We start from the raw sequence: 22,327 nt of genomic DNA, 5'->3' as shown, positions 1-22,327 counted from the left end.
CTCGTCTTGGTATTCAACCAAAATCTTTCTAAATTCTGCAGAAATTAGCTAATTTGCATGAAAAACTGATGTCCTTCATTTTAAGTTGGAGTTATGACAACTCCAAGAGCAGCAAATAAAGTATTTTATTTAAAATGCTTTATTTTAAAGCATTTTAAAATAGCAAATAGCATTTGAAAGCAGCAAATAAAGCATTTTATTTATTCTTAATAAAATTAAAAAAAAAAAGAGACTATCTTACTTCAAGCCATCACATGCACTGATGACTGCAGTTGAGTCAGCATCATTTTGAACGTAACCATGATAATAGCAGTGATCCTGTACGGGGGCAAGAGGACCACACTGATTAAAGCTTGTTTACAGTGTGATTTGATGAGCAGAAGTGCAGTTCCAATGTATTCCACCACATCAATTAAACATTAAGACATTTTGATTCAGGAGGACAGAAAATTTGCTTAGTATTGATTGTTCCAAAATGAACATAGGATAAACACAAATATCCATAAAAACAAGTCACACTGCAGGGAGAGCCCCACTGATGGTAAAATGCTAAGAACTTTTGGGCAGACAACCAACACACAAATAGAAAATGTTCTGTTGAAATTACAAGCCTTTTTCTCCACCAACCTTGTCTTCTTGGAGATCAACTCTAGTGATGAACTACCGGATTTGCTGAATGAACTGTCAGACTTGATGATTGTCCTACATTCATCTTACCATACTGTATGAAACATTCCACATTTACTAATGATACCAATTATTTGTTATTTCCTTGAGCCCACACAATGAAAGCTTTCAGAAATATACACAGAGATATAATTCTTAGCATCACCTGGAAGCAGAATCCATGTAGACATTAAAGTTAGGAGATTTCTGTTACACACTAAGTAGGAGCAATTTGTATGAACTTTGAAGATGTTAAGACAGAAGTAGATAATTTTTGGACACAGAGGATGTACTTTTAGATCAATTTGGGGGGAAGGGGCCAAGGACTTCATGAAGCATGTTAGTGCTGTGGGGCCATGTTCTGGGCCATTTTAATGTGAGAGGTATCAAAATAATTTCTGTATAGGAGCAAAGTGAATTTCTCTCACTTTTAGTATTACAAACAAATGATTTTGCATTTATCACTGTAATCTGGTTTAAAAATGAAAAGGTAGATCTTATAAACCTGATGTTATCATAATAAATCTGTTCGTAAAACTCACTCCCCAAAATGTTTGCTTTTAATCAATAGGAAAGAACTATTTGATTGAAACATTGCCCTACTAATTCAATGAATAAAACAAACTGGGTTTAACCATCCTTACATCCTTATATGAATATTTCGGTATAAGATACTTTATACATATACAGTCTTTCTTGTTTGAGTTGCCTGGTCTGGTACGTACATATTTGGAATATTGTGCTCAAATATTCCTCTCAATTTAATTCCTAAAAGTAAGACATTCTGGATATTACCTGAACCGGAGGGCTTGTTGTGATTTCTCTGCCATCAGGGGAATAATGAGTTTCACTGTAATCTTCTGAAAAAAGTCCTCTGGAAAGAATGCAAAGAAGAGAATATCTATGTCAGGAATTAAATAGGACAGAGATAATTTTATAATAAGTCTACAACTACTCTATTTTAGCGTATTCTTTGGTATCAAGGGAAAGGAGCAGGTATTTCAACCTCATGAGGAGGCCTATTTAAGAGGAGTGCTGAGCATACTAAGAAAAGAGATTTGCACCAAGGAAGCTGTGCAGTTCTCTTCATCAAGGCTCAGAGGTGGCATGATTGACCAGGAGAAGACATTTTGTATTGCCTTTTCTTTTTATTCTTCTGGTCTATGCAACAATCTGATGAAACTGCTTGGTCTATAAAGGAAAGCAGTATAGTTCTATTTACTTATGAGTAAAATGAAGCAACCTCAAAGAAATGGATGCCTTGAACCTTCATTCAGAAACATCTGTCTTGAAGTTTTAAACCAATATATGGAGTCACTTTCCACTCATAGTGTCACATCTATGCACTTGGCATTGCCTTCTATTTTTCCAATCTAGATATCCCTTGCTAGTCTTCCACTTCTACCCCTGCTTGGCTTCCATGCCAAAATGTGAACATCCAGATGCTGCCCTTGAAATTCTGTATAACCTTCATGTTTAAACAAAACAAAAGAAGATTCTAGACTTTCTAAAGCATACTTTAGAATTTAGCATGAAATGTCTCCAGTGATATAAGATAAAGTGACACAGAAGTACCCACATAGAGGGCAATTTCTTTGTATCCTATACTTAATAATAAAGACAATATACATTTTGAGGCACATATAGCATGGTCTATGGAGATTCTCAATCATCCAGGTCATAGTTGTTCCAAAGATGCTTTTTTTTTTTTTTTGGATATAGCATGGTCAGAAGCAAAATATATTCTAAAATCAAAGCCAGGCAGTCATTCTCAATGTACCAACTACAGTATGTATCTCAGTCTTAACACTAATATTAAATTGCATTTGGATTGCAGAGACTTCCCATGTTTACAGTACAGTGACAGCCATACTAATGTCAATGGTGATGTGGCATTTACAGAATAGCATATTTTCTTTTAGTGGTGTTAGTAGTTTATTTACACATGAGAAATCCAACCTAGAATTAAGAGAAATTTCCTGACAATGAGAATATTTTTTTTTAAAAAAATGATTTATATGCCGCCCATCTCCGGAGACTCAGGGCGGCTTACAATGCGTTAAGCAATAGCCTTCATACTTTTGTATATTTTTATACAAAGTCAGCTTATTGCCCCTACAATCCGGGTGCTCAATTTACCTACCTTAGAAAGGATGGAAGTCTGAGTCGACCTTGAGCCTGGGGAGATTCGAACTTGCAGTAATTGCAGGCAGCTGAATGTTAATAACAAGCTATTAGTCTGCTGCACCACCAGGCTCTATTATTAATAGGTGGAATGGCTTGCCTTCAGAAATTGTGGGTATTCCATCATTGGAGGTTTTCAAGGAATGAATGGAAAGCTATGGAATGGTATAGTCTCCTGCTTGAGCAGAGGGTTGGATCAGAATAGTGGTCTCCAACCTTGGCAACTTTATGACTTGTGGACTTCAACTCCTAGCTCATGGGCTGGCTGAGGAATTCTGGAAGTTGAACTCCACAAATCATAAAGTTGCCAAGGTTGGAGACCCCTGGATTAGAAGACCTCCAAGGTCCCTTCCAACTATGTTATTCTTTTCTGCTGAAAAATAATTTCGCTCCATTTTTGTTCCCTGTAGTGAAACAAAGCTGCCAATTTTTTAAAGGCCTGGCTAGATCAGTCAGTGAAAGACCAAAAACTTGTTTCAATGGTTATGTCAGCATCCCAGCACTGACATATAATAAAGATAGGAGAAGCCTGAACTTTTGCCTACTAAATCCCTTTGAAGATTCTGTCTCCTCTGAGATGGGGAAGGGGGAGACATTCCTGTGATCTGACGAAGAAGGAATCAGGAAAGTGACTTGGAAGATAGCCAATGAGAAGCAGAGAATTGGGGATCGGAAAGGGAGGGATTGGGGGGCAAAGGTCAGTACTGACCGCGAAAGAGCCAGGATCAGATTTCTGTGCTCGAATAAAGAGAAAATTTCCGTAATGATCAGCAGTTTGGAAATTAATTTATTTTGAGATAGCATCGAAACCTGACAGGTTAGTTATTATGCAAATATAAGCCAGGTGGCTTATAATAAAGATAAATAATATCTTTATTAATATCTTGATTTACAGTTCAAATGGAACACCACCAAGAAGATTCACATGGTATTCTTAAAAAAAAGTGTAGTGAAACATGGGCTTAGTTAGGTCATGTCCCCTTTCGTAAGAGGTCATGATATTTCATGCCTTTCATGCTTCAATATGTAAATTCTGATGTAAGTTGACTGGCTACATAGGTCTCTTAGGAAATGTTATTCAGATGGATGGAGTATCTGTGAAGCATCATAAGCAATCATTTTAAAAACTCTATAATATTTCATAACTAACCTAGGTAATTCAAGTGATAGACGGTTATGAACCTTGAATGGTTCAACTTTATCTAAATTGTTATAGTCCAGCAATGTACCATAGAAAGCACAACTAAAAAATTCTCACTTCAGGGGTAAACACAATTAACATGTTCACCAACTGAACTTCTGAGTTAACATACTTATTTCTTTCTAGGTGAAGGACCACTGGCTCTCCATTCACTTGAAATTCATATTGCATTGTGTCTTCATACTTGGTCTGAAATGCAAAGAGTTCAGGGTTTATTTAAAAAATAGGCAAATAAAATGTGTACCGTCTTAACAATGCTACACCTGTGTCACACGGAGAGCTACAGCCAAATTACTTATTAGATTTAGAGTATTCCATCTGGTGCTTGAAGGGCACTATAAAATCTTAAATTAAATTAAACTTTCCTGCATCAGTTCAAGATCTCATTCTCCAGTTGAACATCTTGGTGAATGAAGTTGGGCTGGGAGAGAGAGACTGACTAGCCATCCAATGATGGACTTGAATCTTCTTCTTAGTCCTAACCTTGGGCTGTAACCACTATACCATCTTCAACTAGAAACACAACTTTTATCTTTCAAAATGATGCATTCTGGGAAGCTAGAAAGTATAATTTCATATCTTGTGGTTCACAGTTGTTACAGTTGTGACCCAAGAACATAAAAAGGAAGGAAGAAAAAAAAACCACCTATTAATAGAAAATGTATGTTAGGCAGAAGTAACCAGATTCACACATGTAAAGTTTAAACTTTATTGTATTCTGCCTATTTTTTTAAAATTTGATTTATATGCCGCCCTTCTCCGGAGACTCAGGGCGGCTTACAATGCGTTGTAATAATACAGGAATCTCCCTAGGTTGCTTCTCTTCTCTTCAGAACAGATAGATAAAATCTTTTTTTTCCCAATTTTTATTTATAAGTACAAACTAAACAGAACAATGAAACGTACAAAACATAAAAACATATAAACATCCATTTCAATACATGTCCAGTTTGTCGCAACTGTAATATACATTTCTCTTTGTATTTTGACTCTTCCTTATTTGGTCATTCCCTTTTGTCTATCTACTATTAATCTTTGTTGACCTATGTCTATTCTTTGTTTCCATCATATTATATTTGGTCATTTTGTTTACTTCCTATTGCTTCATCTCTTTCCTATCTTTCAACCAACTATACCACTTTTCCCATACTAAGTAAAAGTCATGTTCTTCCCTATTTTGTAATTCCTTTGTGAGTCTATCTAATTCCGCACATTCCATAATTTTATTGATTACTTTATCTGGTGTTGGTATATCACTACTCTTCCATTGTTGCGTGTATAGTATTCGTGCTGCTGTTATCATATGTATAATTAAATATGTTGTTTCTTTGTCGTAGTATCCATTCACTATGCCTAGTAGGAAGCTTTCTGGTCTTAGTTCTATCTTTTGGTGTGTTATTTCCTCTATTTGTATTTTGATCCTTTGCCAATATTGTTTCGCCATTGGGCAGGTCCACCACATATGATAATAGGTGCCTTTGTGGTGGTTGCATTTCCAACATGTTGATGGCATGCCGGGGAACATTCTTGCCAATCTAAATAAATAGATAAAATCTAATGGAACTTTCTGGGGGTGGGTGGGTGGGTGGGTGGGTGAGGATGTCAGTCCTGGATCTGTTGCAGCTATGAAATGAGTCAAGGCTAATTCCCTCTTCTCTATACAGCTGGGTGTTTCCCAGTACTTTATTAGTTATAGTAACCTATTAATATTAGGAAATTCTGTTCTAAGTTGCCAGAAGTCTCCTCAATTTTGAGTGAATTGGTCATCCATATAGATTTGTTGAATGAATGAATGAATGAATGAATGAATGAATGAATGAATGAATGAGGTATGTACATTGCAATGCAAAAATCCAGATAATCATTAGATGGCAGCAAAGGAATACCAAAAGCTCTGTTGGCTGACAAGAAGTAATTTGCTGATGAAACAGAGGTCTTTTTCTTACCTCTTGCTCAGGATTCTGAACTCCTTTGGGCAATGCAGGAACTTTTTGCGGATACACTACTTCATAATCATTAACTTTCCCAGATTCCAGGATTATAGAGCTCCCTTCATAAGGAAAAAAGAAAGAAAAGAAAGGTTTGGTTTACTTCGGGGTGTTATTCTATCATTCTCACATCCACAACTCAATTTGTTATTCAGTTCTCAATGAAGGATGGAATCTTTTTCTAGGGAACGCAGCACAGAAATCCAGGTTTTCTCTGGGTATGCAATTTGCTGAATGATGCTTGAGATATGGGAGACTAACTGGAGACATTGCTAAACAATAAATAAATAAATAAATAAATCTCAATGAATGTGCAAGTTTGTGTGCTGAGTGATAAGGATAACATGAGAAACTGTAAATCACAATAGTCTGATTCACACAATTCAGTAAACCATACTACATTATGGTTTAGTATAGCCATTAGTCAAAAGGCTAGGGTAAACGTAGCTTGTTATGCAAATATAATTTATTAGGAATTCTTTTCAGTTGAACTGCTATTTCACTGCCATCCTAAAGCTTTGGTTGACTTTCCTTTCTTTCACATTAATAAATAGTCCATAGCATCATAGTTATCACTGGGCGACCTATCATGTACATCAGAGGTGTCAAACTCAAGGCCCACAGGCCCGATCCGGCCTGCGATGTGGTCAGATCTGGCCCGCAGGGCCGTCCTGGTCTACCCAGTGCAAAGAAAGATTAGGCCAGCATAGCTTCAGCCTGGTCTACCCAGTGGCGAAGAGGAAAGATCAGGCCAGCGTGGCATTGGCCTGTTCTACACAATGTGAACAGGAAACATGTCAGCAGTTTGGGGAGTTGCGTCAAACTGGCCATGCCCATCCAGTTGGCCATGCCCACTCAGCCCCCCGAAGTCAAAAACAGCCCTGATGCAGCCCTCAATGAAATTGAGTTTGACACCTCTGATGTACATAATCAAATTGAATGATTTCAGAATTAGACCAAAGTGGAAGAATTTAGGGTTGGTTACTATGTGCACATTCAATGGTCAGCTGCTATTTGTTCCTTAACATGCTTTGTACCTACAGGTCCTCCAGGATGTATGATCACAACTGAGACCAAAAATTGTTAACAGATTAATGGACCCTATCCAACAAAATCAATTTCAATGTGGAAAAAAAGCAAAGTTTTACATTTAGGCAGGAAAAATCAAAGGCATAAATACAGATTAGGTGAGATCTGGGTCAAAAACCGTAACTGTGAGAGGGATCTTGGAGTCTTAGTGGATGGTCACTTGAGTATGAGCCAGCAGCGTGCAGCTGCAGTCAAAAAAGCTAATGCAATTCAGAGGCATAGAATCAAGATCATGTGAAGTATTAGTACCACTTTATAAAACCCTAGTAAGACTACACCTGGAATACTGCAACCAATTTTGGACACTATACTGCAAAAAAGATGTTGAGACTTTGGAAAAAGTCAAGAGAAATGCAACTAAAATTGCACTTTAGAGACCGCCTGCTACCACCAATAGCCTCCCACCAACCAGTACGCTCCCATAGAGAGGGGCTCCTCCGGGTGCCGTCGGCCAAACAATGTCGACTGGCAGCCCCCAGGGGGAGAGCCTTCTCTGTGGGGGCACCTACTATCTGGAACAAGCTCCCCCCGGAGATACGGAGGATCCCAGATCTGCGTACCTTCCGTCGCGCGCTTAAGACGTTCCTATTTCATCAAGCTGGCCTGACCTAAATTTTCCCCTTTTTAAATGGGAATTTAAAATTTGGTTTTAAATTATTGGGGTTTTAAAATGGTTCAGCCAAATTTATTTAATTTGTTTTATCTCTATTTTCAATTTTGTATCTATATGTTTTATTTTATGGCTGTTCACCGCCCTGAGTCCTTCGGGAGTAGGGCGGTATACAAATTTAATAAATGATGAATGATAAAATGGTCAAAGATCTGGAGACTAAAACATGAAGAACAGCTGCAGGATTTGGGTTTGGCTAGTCTAAAGAAAAGAAGAATTAGGGGTGACATGATAGCAGTATTTCAGTACTTGAGGGGCTGCCACAAAGAAGAGAGGGTTAAATTATTCTCCAAAGCACAGGAAGGCAGGACAAGAAACAATGGTTGGAAGCTAATCAAGGAGAGAAGCAATTTTGAATTAAGGAGAAACTTCCTAACAGTGAGGACAATTAACCCTGTCCTTGTGGAACAGCTTGGTTCCAGAAATCATGAGGGTTCCAACACTGGATATTTTAAAGAAAAGTCTAGACAGTCACTTATAGGTATAGGTTCTCCTGTTTGATCAGGGGGCTTGACTAGAAGACCTCCAAGGTCCCTTCCAGCTTGTTCTGTTCTATTCTATTCTATTCTATTCTATTCTATTCTATTCTATTCTATTCTATTCTATTCTATTCTATTCTATTCTATTCTATTTCTATTCCATTCCATTCCATTGGAAGGGAAGGGGTAAGGTTGTATGTAAAGCTTATAGTTGCAACAAAACTATAGTTGGAAACAAAACAATAAACTAAAATATCAATATCCACAGGGCATGAGAAAAAAAACTGCTAGCCAAACACCTACATAATTGATACTGAAAGAGAGGGAGACTGAATTCTAAGCATGACTAGCATTTGGCCTTGGAAATGTGTCTTCTGAGATTGATGGGCATCTTCCAAAGGAAGCCACAGGGAGAAGAATACATCTTCCTCATGCCCATCTATGTACCTACCCATTTATACCTGTGCCAGAAAGATGGGAGGGGTTCAACTTCACCTACTAGTAAGCAAGGTTACTATTCCTCTCTTGCTCAGAGCACAGAAAAAGCATCAATTTCCCTTCCATCTCCCTTTCTTCTTTACTATATTGTTCTTCATAAATTATTATTCTAATTTTGAAAGCTGCCCTCCTGGTAAGGACATGCCCATCATTCCTTGCTTAAAAAAACAACAACACAAGGCTATCTCAGTGAGCTTCTGACTCTTACTTGTGTTTGGAGAACCATCTGAATCAATGATGTCATGATTTGTAATGATATGTGGAAATGACTTGGGGGGCAGGAGGAAGAGCCACAGACCAGTCAACTGGCATGTAAAAGGGATCTCAGCCCATAGAAAGAATGAGAACATGGGAAGTATTTCAGAAGGGACCCTCCCTTGTTTTCTGCAGAGTAAAAGGAAAGGCGGGGGTATAATTTAAGATAATTTAAAATCTTGCATTGAGAAAAGTTAATATTGTATTACCTTGAGTACAGTTGGGAGATTGTTTGGAATAACAATAGCATTTTCTTTTGTTTGGCTGAATATTATCCTAGCTTAATTGCAGGATGTCTAACTGACGTATTGAAAGAAAATGAAAACTGAAAGCTCTTTATTTTTCTTTAACATTTTGCTTCCTGAAATTTTCTTGCCACAAACTCTGCCTCTCTGTCCTCTTCAGTCTTCTAATCCTTTTTTTTTTATTCACATTATTGGAAAACCTTTTCTCCAAATGAAAATGCTTTTCTTCTGGGGATAATAAGACTTTTCTTTCTTAGGCTTGACAAAATTTAAGCCAATACCAAAAAAACCATATATGTAACTTTAGAACAAATGTGAGCTTTGAGAGCAAGCACTCTTTTGCCAAGTCTGTAGAAACTGAAGTGAAAGAAATTTTGGTTAAGCATCAAAAGAAAAACCATAGAAATTTGGGGGGTGCCATAGACTTTTATCAGTAAGAATCTGAATAATTATCTGAATAAGAATAATAATAATCTGAAACCAAAGAGAACATCTTACCTTGATATGGAAAAACTGCTAAGCATATAGTTACCAAGAGAGCTTGGAACATTTTGGAACCTGGATCGGACTGGTGGACAAAGAATCTCTTTCTGCTTCCAAGCCAACCTGAGCTCTTCTCCTGTTGACTGTGAGAAGCAAATAATGAATCCTTCAGCTTCATTCGTGCCTTTATATGCAAAGGTGTTTGCTAAAGGATTTGCCCAAATTCTAAGTTGTAACAATATTACTGGAGGGCAGTTTTCCAACTGGCTTAGTGCTTGTCACTCCAACAATGACATCTGGAAAGCTTCTTTGAAGGCATCACTCAAAGCAAAAGCCAAAAGGAGACGATTACATGCTCACAGCATTGCCTTCCCTGGCTCACATGTTAATACAACTAAATTTGGGGCTTCTTAATGGGGGCATTGGGGTCTTAAATGCCAAGAGTTGGTTTTTATAGTATTTTGTGAGTAAGAGGCACTTTTTGAGCAATCTAGCATTCTTTCAATATTGCTAGCATTTAGTGCTGGTTGCTAATCAGGAAGCTCAATGAGCTGACTTGTAGTCTCTGAAAAAGACTTACTGGGAGAAAGACTGAATCCATGTCAATGCATTTACCTAAGGGATCCCTGACTTCACTACAGGGGGAAAAACCCCTATATGCCATAATAGATTTCTCCCTTTGTAGAGAACTCAATAACTTTTATATGTTGATGTGAATGTCAGCTGCAGTAATGTGCATTCAAAGTGAGATCAATTAATTAGTGGAATGGTTTGATTTCAGTAATTGTGGGTGCTCCAACACTGGAAGTTTTTCAGGAGATCTACTTTTGATTACTCTGTTTGCCAATTTTGGGAGAAAGAGAAGCCACAGTAAAAACAGCAGCTTCATTCCAAGAGGACAAAGGCAAAATAACCTTCTTTTCATTTAGAAACAAGGAGGTATGGGAGCCTTTGACACTGTATTTGGTGGCCAGCTTGTTTTCTTTTAGAACTTCTGCCCTTACCATCATCAGAAGTCCTCTTCCACTAGCACCAAACTAATTAAAATTGCAAAGCCTGTTTGGGGAAGAGCTATAAAAGTAGCTCAAGCCACATCTTATGCTGAATTTAACCTTTCTGTTTGAGGGGAGGATACATGATAAACCAGTATTACAATGTATGCATACTTCTGGAAATATAGACTGCTTTTAACACTTTTCTTATCTCAGTTAGATGCTGAATCTGATTTAAAATTTCTAAATTCTTCTCTCATAATTTTTTTTTTAATTTGATTTATATGCCGCCCTTCTCTGGAGATTCAGGGCGGCTTACAGTGCGTTAAGCAATAGCCTTCATACTGTTGTATATTTATATATGTATATTTGAACTCACAGTAATTGCAGGCAGCTGGCAGCTAAGTGCTACTTAACAGTACTTTAGTCTGCTGCACCACCAAGGCTCTTGGAAAGTAGGCATTAAAGAAAGAAGACTAAAGTCTTTGGAACCATGACCAGTCCATGAATATCAGCGCTATCCACAATGCGCAATTCCCATAATATGGGATATAATTATACTATAATTATAATATATAGAGAAATTTTAAGTAGTTCAGAGAACCGGTAAATACCACTTCTGACTGGCCCCACCCCCATCTATTCTCTGCCTCCTTAAAAATAACCAATTGCTCTTGGTTATTTGTACCTGATAATAGGTCTATAATTATAGACCTATTATCAGGTACAAATAACCAAGAGCAATCCTAGAACATAAAAAGATAGGGTTGGAAGAGACCTTCTAGTCCAAGCTCGGCCCATGGCAGGAGACCCTATGCCATTAGAGACAAATGGCTGTCCAATCTCTTCTTGAAAACCTCCAGTGATGGAGCACAATTTCCTCAGTTAAACTGTTCCATTGATTAATTGTTCTCACTGTCAGAAAATTTCTAGGTTGAATCTCTTTTTAATGACCTTCCACTTGTTACTTCTTGTCCAGCCTTCAGCTGCTTGGAAGAATAAATTGACCCCCTCTTCTCTGTGACAGCCCCTCAAGTACTGGAAGACTGCTATCGTATCACCCCTAGTCCTTCTCTTTGTTGGACAGGACATACCCAGTTCCCTCTTCTTTCATCATGTGGTTTAGTCTTCAGACCCCTTATCATCTTTCTTGCTTTCATGTCATGTCATGTCATGTCATGTCATGTCATGTCATGTCATGTCATGCCATCTCATCTCATCTCATCTCATCTCATCTCATCTCATCTCATCTCATCTCATCTCATCTCATCTCATCTCATCTCATCTCATCTCAATTTTTATCTCATCTCAATTATTTTTTATCTCATCTCAATTATTTTTTATCATGGTGACCAGAATTAGATATAATATTCCAAGTGTGGTTTCACCAGTGCAGTTTAAACCAGTATTATCATTTCTTGAAATTATCCACTTGTTTATGCAACCTAGGAGTACATTAGCCTTTTGGGCAGCTGCAGCACACTGCTGGCTCATACTTTAGTGGTGGTTCTACTAGGACAACTAGATTTCTCTCACAGTTGCTACTGTTGAGCCAGGTATCACCTAGTCCTGTGATGGTGAACCTATGGCACGCGCGCCACAGGTGGCACACATAGCCATATCGATGGGCATGCGATCTCAGCTCCAGCAGGCCTTCTGGGCCCACCAGAAGTAGGGAAACGGGCTGTTTTCAGCCTCCAGAGGGCCTCTCGGGGATGGGGAAAGCCGTTTTCGCCCTCCCCAGACTCCTAGAAAGGCTCTGGAGGCTGGAGAAAGCAAAAAATGGGCCTACCATGCCATCATGTGCCAGGAGCGTGGGGAGCGTGGGAGAGCGCGCATGCGTGGGGGCCAGGCGCATAGAATTATGGGTGTGGGCACACGCACACGCATCCCCCCTGCTCCTGGCGCACAATGGCAAAAAGGTTAGCCATAACTGACCTAGTCTATATCTGTACACCTAGCCTATGTGTAAAATTTTACTTTTCTGATCACTGAATTACATTTTGATAGATAAGGCCCAGTGTTCAAGTCTGTCATGGTCATTCTGAATCTTGAGCTTACCTTCTAAAGTGTTGGCTGTTCCCCCCAGCTTGGGACCATGTGTAAATTGGATGAGTTCCCCTTCTATTCATTCATCTAGATCATTTATGACGATGTTGAAGAGTAATGGGCCTAAGTCAGAATTTGGGGTAAACCACTGCATACTTCCTGCCATTGAGATGTAGTTCCATTGAAAACTATCTGTTGAGTGTGGTTGTTCAGTCCGTTGCAAATCCATCTGGTGGTGGTACTGATTATCCCACTTCGTTCAATCTTTCCAAGTGGTAGGCTGTGGTCTACTTTGTCAAATGCCATACTGAAGTCTAGAAAAACTATGTCCACAGTGTTTCTCTTATCTACAGATTTAGTCACTTTGTCAAAGAAATAAATATTTTTTTTTTTTGAGAAACCCATGGTGGCTTCAATTAACTGTGGAAGGAATAGAGGGTCAGCTATACTGGACTGAATTCTGATTAACAGAGATGGAATGCTAAGGGATGGATTGAAGTTGCAGGAACGTTGGCAGAGAGTGACCATGTTATGTTGGAATTCAACACAATGCAGACACAATTAATTAAACAAAACCGTTGAATTCAAAGCACAGAAGGTTTACTGTTGCCACTATACACACAAATCTAGTCAACTAATGGTAAATCCTAAATTGATATTAGAAAAGGGTCAATGAAATTCATGGAGGACTGGACTTGACAATGCAACAACTCCAAACTGATGTTACATTTAACTCCATCCTCCAGCTTTGTCTTTTCTTCTCCTACCTCTATATGATTTATGGCCAAATGTTTTGTTCTTGATTTCTGGTTTATGTTTAGATTTTCTCCCCTGCCTTTATTATTTTTATAAACAAGTCAAGGTGGTGAACATACCTAATACTCTTTCATTGTCCTACTTTCCCCAACAAGATTGTTGTCTTCTGTCTTCTGTTACGCTAACAGAGAAGTCCAAAGTCACCCAATTTGCTTTCATGCATAAAATGGGCTCAGTCTCCTAATTCCTAGATAAGCATTTTAACCACTACACCAAACTGACTCTTTATGACTCCATTTGTTATTCATTTTCCTAATGAATCTCTTTCCCAATTCTAACCACCATTAACAAGGTTCAGTGATTTTCATGAGTTTTGATTGCAGCTACAGGCATCTGCAGGGAGGGTTAGTAAAAGAGTGTCAAGATGGTAGCCAAAAAGCCTGTTTATTTTATATATCCAGGTGAAATGTATGCATTCTTGACTGCCAACATTAATGCTAATGTTGCATAAGGTGCAGTATGACCCTTTACAGCTTTGGAAGATAAAATCAAAATAAACAGAGAATACAAAGAAATAAAGAAACAGATCAGGGAAGAAAATGGTTCCTTTCTACATTCCCCTTGGCATTAATCTCCTTTTAATCCCCTTTAATCTCCTTTTGTCGGTTTCTTTCAATCAGATGCTGGCAAGAGACAAGGCAAAACAACTATGAAACAATTATTATGCGTAACCTTTTGGCAGTCAGTTATTATTATTAAGACTATTTTTTAGGATGCAGGTTTTTCTACTGTAAAACTATTGTATTACCATGCTGATATTATAGTATTTGCACATCAACTTTAGCTTTCCTGCCTTTCTGTCCATAACGATATTTTGAAGATCAGTTAGGAGAAGCATTGCACACATGAACAAGATTGGGTGAACTAATGACTGGAGTAAAAGCTAAAATTTCATGGGACATCCATATTCTCTCTCTCTCTCTCTCTCCCCCTCCATCCCTCCCTCCCTCTCTTATCTATTTCTTCCTTGTTATTCTAATATATCATTCTTTCTTCCTCTTCATATAGGGTTAGGGTCTTTTTCTTCATATAAGAGGACAAAAAATAGTCCATTCTTGCCAGAGTTATGAACAGTTGTTGCAGTAATGTTGGTTGTTTTACAATGAATGTTTGATATTTGGCTAAAGATTTGCAAAGATTATTTTTTATTTTATAGACTATTCCATAGTCTAATCTGATAGCTTTTGTGAATTTATTGCATTAAATATTAATTTGAGATGAAAGTTGTGGTATAAATGAATTAGATAAATGAGCATATTATGGCTAAATTCAATCATTATAAATTTTGTATTAACAAGAAGACTGCATTAAAATTTGTATGCATGTATATGAGCATCTAATATATTAATTTTCTTATGTACTTTTCCTACTATGCCTAGTTCAAAGAATTGCATTAAGACATTATATAGTAATGTTGCTCGAACTTTTGTCTCCTTTGTCTTAGGGGACCTTTCCATGTGCATTTTATGAGTTACGAATCACCTGGTAGCCATCTGAAAATGGAGGATTTCATCAGAGGTGACCATTCTAATTTATTGAAAACCTGAGAAATCCTCTTACCTATTTTTTTTTTTTAACCATAAACAAGGTTAAGAATTTAGGAAGATTATTTTGAAACAGAGGTCACCCAATGAAATTTAGTCCTGGAAATATATCTTTTTTCTTTCTTTCTTTCTTTCTTTCTTTCTTTCTTTCTTTCTTTCTTTCTTTCTTTCTTTCTTTCTTTTTTCTTTCTTTCTTTTTTTTTTTTACAGAACTTATAATTGAGCTTTGGAATTGGCTACTATGAGAGGTGGCACTGGCTACCAGTTTGGCTGGTTTCCAAGACTGAGTGGCTGTGGCTTCCGGCGTCCCGGTATAGTCAGCTGGTGCCATCGCTGACTATTGGGGGTGAATCTCTGCCCCCCACAGAGAGGGCTCGCAATCTGGGCGTCCTCCTGGACTCACGGCTGTCTTTAGAAGAGCACATGACGGCCGTAGCCAGGGGGGCTTTTTATCAGGTTTGCCTGATCCAGCAGTTGCATCCCTTTCTGGACCTGGATGCCTTGCACACAGTCACTCACGCCCTCGTCACCTCCCGTCTGGACTATTGTAATGCTCTCTACATGGGGCTCCCCTTGAAGAGCACTCGGAGGCTCCAACTGGTCCAGAATGCAGCCGCACGGGTGGTTATGGGCGCACCTCGTTACGCCCATGTAACACCTCTCCTGTGCGAGCTGCACTGGCTCCCAGTGGTCTTCTGAGTGCAATTCAAGGTGTTGGTTACCACCTTTAAAGCGCTCCATGGCATAGGACCAGGATATCTACGGGACCGCCTTCTGCCACCAACTTTTAAAATTGGGTTTTAACTTTGGGTTTTAAAATTCGGCCAAAACTATTTAATGATTTTAATTAATTTTAACTATGATATTGTATATTTATGTTTTTAATTTTGGCTGTACACCACCCCGAGTCCTTCGGGAGGAGGGCGGTATATAAATAAAATTATTATTATTATCATCATCACCATTATTATTATTATTATTATTATTATTATTATTATTATTATTATTTCACAGAATATAGAATCATAGGGCTGGAAGGGACTTCTATTCCAATTCCCTGCTCAAGACAGGAGTCTTATACCATCCCAGTCAAATTGCCAGTGAATTTTCATTCCATTGATTAATTGTTCTCACTGTCAGAAAATTTCTCCTTATTTTACTTTGGATCTCTTTTTAATAACCTGGAGGAGACCACAGAGTTGGTCTCCTCCGGGTCCCGTCAGCTAAACAATGCCGGCTGGCGGGCCCGCGGGGGAGGGCCTTCTCTGTGGCTGCCCCAGCTCTCTGGAACCAGTTACCTGTGGACCATCCCCACCCTATTGGGCTTCCGAAAAGCGGTGAAGACCTGGCTCTTCCGGCAGGCCTGGGGCCGTTGATCTCGCTGTTCCGATCATGTGAGATCCAGCCATGAATGGTGTGAATGGGTTTTAATGTTTTAATTTTTAAATGTTTTTATAATGGTTTTTTAAATGCATTGTAAGCTGCCCCGAGTCTCTGGAGAAAGGTGGCATATAAATTGAAATAATAATAATAATAATAATAATAATAATAATAATAATAATAATAATAATAATAATAATAATAATAATAATTTCACTGGAAATTGTGCCAGAAGTTTGGATTTGAGTATAGCAAAAACCACTGGGAACATCAGGTTGAGAAAGTTTTAGAGAATGAGAAACTCAAGATCTTGTGGGACTTTAGGATTCAGACTGACAGGCACTTGGTCCACAACACACCTGACATAACAATAGTTGAAAAGAAAAAAGTATGGTTCATTGAATTTGAAATAATAAAATTATTATTATAAATAAATAAAATTGACATTGCAATACCTGGTGATGCACGGATTGAAGATAAGCAGCAAGAAAAAATCACAAAGTACCGGGACTTGCAAATTGAAGTTGAGTGACTGTGGAAAAAGAAATTGTGTGTTGTCCCGATTGTAATTGGAGCCCTTGGAGCAATACCCAAAGGGTTATTGGAGCAAATTTAGAATTTCTAAATAGCCGGACTTGAACATTTTGACTCTACAAAAAACCACCTTACTCGGAACAGCTTACATCCTCCGACGATAACAGTTCCTAGGTCCTTGGTTAGGACTCGAGCTGCTGAGCTATTAACCAGCCTCAAAGGCTGTGAATCTCACTAAAGATTAACCAATAAATAATAATAATAATAATAATAATAAGTCAGTGCCCTCTTCACTATGATATCCCCGCAAGTACTAGAAGACACTTATCATGTCCCCCTTAATCCTTCTCTTTGATAGGCTAGACATATTAGCTCCCTCAACCTTTTTTCCCCCCTTCAGAAAAGGGTTTGATCAATTCATAGAAGTCATGGAAATAGTCATGTAACCTTACCTGGCACTGTCCACTTTTATGTTTACAAAACTTTCATATGACTTGTGATGGCATTTCATTGTCTTTCTGGAGATGGTCCTAATCCTTGAAAGACAAGTACAAAACATTTAGCACAATACATCTCATCCATGCCAAGAACCTGTAATAATAAAAATACACCTTGGCATTTAGCTTTCTTATGGCAGGGATTAGAAAGTAATAGGAAAACATATTTACCCCAATCATTTCTGCAAAGGAAACTTTTTAACAGAATGAAGAAGCTAAAGCCCTTATTTATATTTTACTGATGTCCTCTACAGAAGGTGATGGCTTTTTTCCCTGGCATTTGATGGGTATCTTATAGTCTTATCTAATGGTCCAGCTCTTGATAAAAAATAATAATCCTAAACTTCCCTGAATCACCAAAGCTTTTCTTAAGATTTTGGCATTCATAATTATGATTTAACAAGTTAGTTACCTTCTCACCGTTGAAAGTAGCAAGCATCCTGCTGCCAACTATGGTCCATCTCCCACTTGGATTTTTGTAGTGTGTTCTACAGGGGCTTCCCTTGAAGAGTATTCAGAAGCTACCTTTGAAGAGTATTGGGAAGAAACCTTTGGTCCATTTTTGGCGTTGACAGTTTTGGAGGCTCCTTGGATAGCATATGTAACACCTTGTTACAAGAACTGCACTGATCAGTTACTGCGTGCAATTAAGAATGTTAATTATTATCTTTAAAGCCCTTCATGCCATGGATCTAGGATATCTGCAGAACCATCTTTCCCCAAAACTTGCTCCACTCATGTTGGCAGAAGGGGGCTGCTGCAGATCCTTCTGCCAAGGAATTTCAGCTGGTGGGATCCTGAAGAATTCCCTTTTCTGCCATTGCTCCTCCCCTTTAGAATATCTTGCCACAGGAGGTAAGATCCACTCTCTTTCTTTTATCTCTCAGGCAAAGCCTTAAAATCTGGCTATGCTGGCCTGTCCTCTCCAAATCCTTTCTTTTTAAAATTAATTAACAATGATGAAAATTATCTTGAATGCATTTGGGTCAATATTAAAGGGGAATGGGAAATGACATTGCCATAGGTCTATACTATAGGCCACCCAACCAAACAGAGGAAGTAGATGAACTTTTTGCTAGGCAGCTAACTAAGGTATGTAGGAAATACATCACAATAGTAATGGGGGCTTTTAACTACCCTGACATCCACTGGGAGACAAACTCTGCACCAAGTGGAAGATCCAACAGGTTCCTAACAAACCTAGCAGACAACTTTGTTTCCTAAAAAGTAGAGAAGGGAACAAGGGGATCAGCCATATTGCACTTAATTCTCACTAACAGAGACGAAATGATAGAAGGTGTTGAAGCTACAGGAACCTTGGGGGAAAATGATCACTCAATATTGGAATTCAACATTATGCAAACGCAAGTAGTAGAACAAAGTCAATCTAGAGTCTTCGACTTTAAGAGAGCTAATTTCAATAAACTTAGCGAGAGCTTGAGAAGGATTCCATGGATGAGAATCCTCAAGGGGAAAACAACTCAAGAAGCTTGGGAAATTTTGAAAAGTGAGATTATAAAAGCCCAGTCTAGCACAATACCAATGAAGAAGAAAAATAATAGATCTCAAAAGAAACCAGCATGGCTGCATAAAGAACTCTCTAACAAATTGAAAGACAAAAAGGACAAGTATAAAAAATGGAAAGAGGGTCAAATAACTAAGGCAGAATATCAGCAAATAGCCCAAGCCTGTAAAGATGAAGTGAGGAAAGCTAAGGCTCACAATGAACAAAGGCTTGCGACTAAAGTAAAAAATAACAAACAAACAAAAAAAGCTTCTTTCAACATATTAAAAACAAGAAAAAAGTCAAGGAAACAATTGGCCCATTGCTGTGAGAAAGTGGCAAGAAGGTGACAAGCAACAGGGAGAAAACAGAACTACTATATCAGAGATCTTGGAGCACAAGGGAACTGCCAGAGGATTGGAAAAGAGCTGATGTAGTTCCCATCTTCAAAAAAGGAAAAATAATAGATCCAGGAAACTACAGACCTATCAGCCTGACCTCAATACCAGGGGAGATTCTGGAAAAGATAATCAAACAACAAATCACCGAACATCTAGAAGCAAACCAAGTAATAACCAAAAGCCAACATGGGTTTGTCAAAAACAGATCATGCCAGACTAATCTTATTGCATTCTTTGACAAAGTGACAAAATTAGTGGACCAAAGGAATACTGTCGATATAATTTACTTGGACTTCAGTCAAGCATTTGATAAAGTAGACCATAACTTACTACTAGATAAAGTAGAAAAATGTGGGTTAGACAGCATCACCACCAGATGGATTCGTAACTGGCTAACCAACTGCACTCAACGTATAGTCCTCAATGGAACTGCATCTACATGGAGGGAAGTATGCAGTAGAGTATCCCAGGGCTCTGTTTTAGGCCCAGTATTCTTCAACATCTTCATCAATGACTTGGACGAGGGGATAGATGGGGAAGTCATCAAATTTGCAGATGACACCAAACTGGCAGGAATAGCCAACACTCCAGAAGATAGACTCAAGATACAGAAGGATCTTGACAGACTTGAACATTGGACGCTATCTAACAAAATGAAATTCAACTGTGAAAAAGCAAGATTCTACATTTAGGGAAGAAAAACAAAATGCACAGGTACCATATATGTGGTACCTTATCAATAGTAGTAACTGTGAGAGGGATCTTGGAGTCCTAGTGGACAACCATTTAGATATGAGCCAGCAGTGTGCAGCAGCTGCCAAAAAAGCCAACACAGTTCTGGGCTGCATAAACAGAGGGATAGAATCAAGATCACGTGAAGTGTTAATACTACTTTATAATGACTTGTTAAGGCCACACTTGGAATATTGCATTCAGTTTTGGTCGCCACGATGTAAAAAAGATGTTGAGATTCTAGAAAGAGTGCAGAGAAGGCAACAAAAATGATTAGGGGACTGGAGGCTAAAACATATGAAGAACGGTTGCAGGAACTGGGTATGTCTAGTTTAACTAAGAGAAGGACTAGGGGAGATATGATAGCAGTGTTCCAATATCTCAGGGGTTGCCACAAAGAAGTGGAAGTCAAACTACTCTTCAAAGCACCTGAGGGTAGAACAAGAAGCAATAAGTGGAAACTAATCAAGGAGATAAGCAGTTTAGAACTAAGGAGAAATTTCCTGACAGTTAGAACAATTAATAAGTTGAACAACTTGCCTCCAGAAGTTGTGAATGCTCCAACACTGGAAATTTTTAAGAAGATGTTGGATAACCATTTGTCTGAAGTGGTGTAGGGTTTCCTGCCTGGGCAGGGGGTTGGACTAGAAGACCTCCAAGGTCCCTTCCAACTCTGTTAATCTATTCTATTCTAATTTATTATTTTTTTTAGTTTAATATTCTCTTATTTATAATTGTCAAATGTTTGTGTATTTTATCTGGTAAGCTGCTCAGAGTCACCTTGAACAATGAGATGGGCATAAAATCAATATAAATAAATTAATAAAATTGCCAAAAGAAGACAGTCAATGATCTAAAGCTTATTTCCATCTAGATGCGTTGGCCTACTGGGATTTGTGAAAGCTGCAGCTCTGGAATGTTGCAATCTACCAGATCAGAATCAGATTGGAGAAAGTCAGTCTAGCTCCTATTACAGAGTAAATACTTCCATTTGATTGTCACAAGGAATGATTAGTTGAGAAATATTCAAGTTTTTGGAGCAAAATATTGATTGATTTTTTACTAGGCAGAGTTAAGGCAAAACAATGGGAAAGAATCAGATAAAAACTTATTTAATTCTGCAATTATGATATTTTTCAGAGTATAAAACGCACCAGAGTACCTTCGTTTTTGGGGAGGAAAATAAGAAAAAAACTGATTGGTGGGTGGATCGGTCTCCCAGAATACCCCCAATCAGCTGTTTCAGAGGTGAATTTTAGCAACAGGTTTGTTGATTGTAAACTCTGTGCCTTGCTTTTTTTTCTGCGTCTGAAACTTCTGAAACTCCATTCAGAAAAAACTTTTTTTTCTGCCTCTGAAAACCTCCAAAACATTTCTGAAACTCTGTTTGGAGGCTTTTTTTCTGAAGCTTCTTTCAAAGGCTTTTTTTTCTGAAGGACTGTCTGTACTCTGTTCAATCTCCTTTGTTTTAAATTAACCTCTTCTGATCTGTTGGTTATTGTGTCATTCTCCAGATTTATTAGCATAATTTGATTAGAACCTTTACTGATTCTTCTTTTGTTGCTTGCCATATTATTTTAGATAAAAGCCTTTCAGAGGCTTTTTTTCTGAAGCTTTTTTCCTGAAGCTTCGTTTCTGAGGCTTTTTTTCTGAAGCTTCTTTCAAAGGCTTTTTTCAGCCTTTGAAATCTCCGTTTGCGAGGCTGGATGGGGCTACATTCAGAATATAAGACGCACCCAGATTTTCACTCTCTTGTTTAGGGGAAAAAGGTGTAATACGGGTAATTAAATGTAGAAGGATCATTCCCACTTCTATCAATTTATAAAATGCAGCTTGTTGGAAATGGGGGAATCAAAGTGAAGGTCATTAGTGGCTACATTTGGCCCTAGTAGAAAAGTGGTTGTGAAAACTGAGCCAACAATTCAGGAAGAATTAGCTTTGTGAAATGGTTTCTCTGCCAAGCTCATCTAAAAAAAAAAATTGCTTCCTTGGCACATATTCAGCGGTAGTTCCTGTTGCGTTCAATAGGACTTACCTCTGAGTAAAAACATGCCCAGAATCATCATCTAGGAATGGAAGCTATAAGGACCACCAACTATTGCTATTTCTTCAGGAATGCC

The 22,327-nt window shown here is 38.2% G+C and overlaps 1 protein-coding gene across 1 annotated transcript in view; it reads right to left on the bottom strand.

Moving 5' to 3' along the window:
• LOC139323236 (zinc metalloproteinase-disintegrin-like MTP9) overlaps positions 1-9,936 on the bottom strand; it is a 28,937-nt gene extending 19,001 nt beyond the window's left edge. Inside the window, exons 1-5 of the mRNA XM_070952512.1 lie at positions 9,774-9,936; positions 5,998-6,101; positions 4,164-4,240; positions 1,462-1,540; positions 242-318 (exon numbers count right to left, since the gene is read on the bottom strand). Coding sequence (XP_070808613.1) covers positions 242-318; positions 1,462-1,540; positions 4,164-4,240; positions 5,998-6,101; positions 9,774-9,936 — 500 coding nt within the window. The remainder of the gene's footprint in view (positions 1-241; positions 319-1,461; positions 1,541-4,163; positions 4,241-5,997; positions 6,102-9,773) is intronic.
• Positions 9,937-22,327: the final 12,391 nt, after the last annotated feature.

This window comes from Pituophis catenifer, unplaced genomic scaffold (genome assembly GCF_029215685.1).
Source record: "Pituophis catenifer annectens isolate HBS135680 unplaced genomic scaffold, rPitCat1.0.hap2 SCAF_12, whole genome shotgun sequence".
Classification (NCBI taxonomy): domain Eukaryota; kingdom Metazoa; phylum Chordata; class Lepidosauria; order Squamata; family Colubridae; genus Pituophis; species Pituophis catenifer.
The sequence above is the reverse complement of the archived record's forward strand: the minus strand, read 5'-3'. Positions and strand labels throughout refer to the sequence as shown.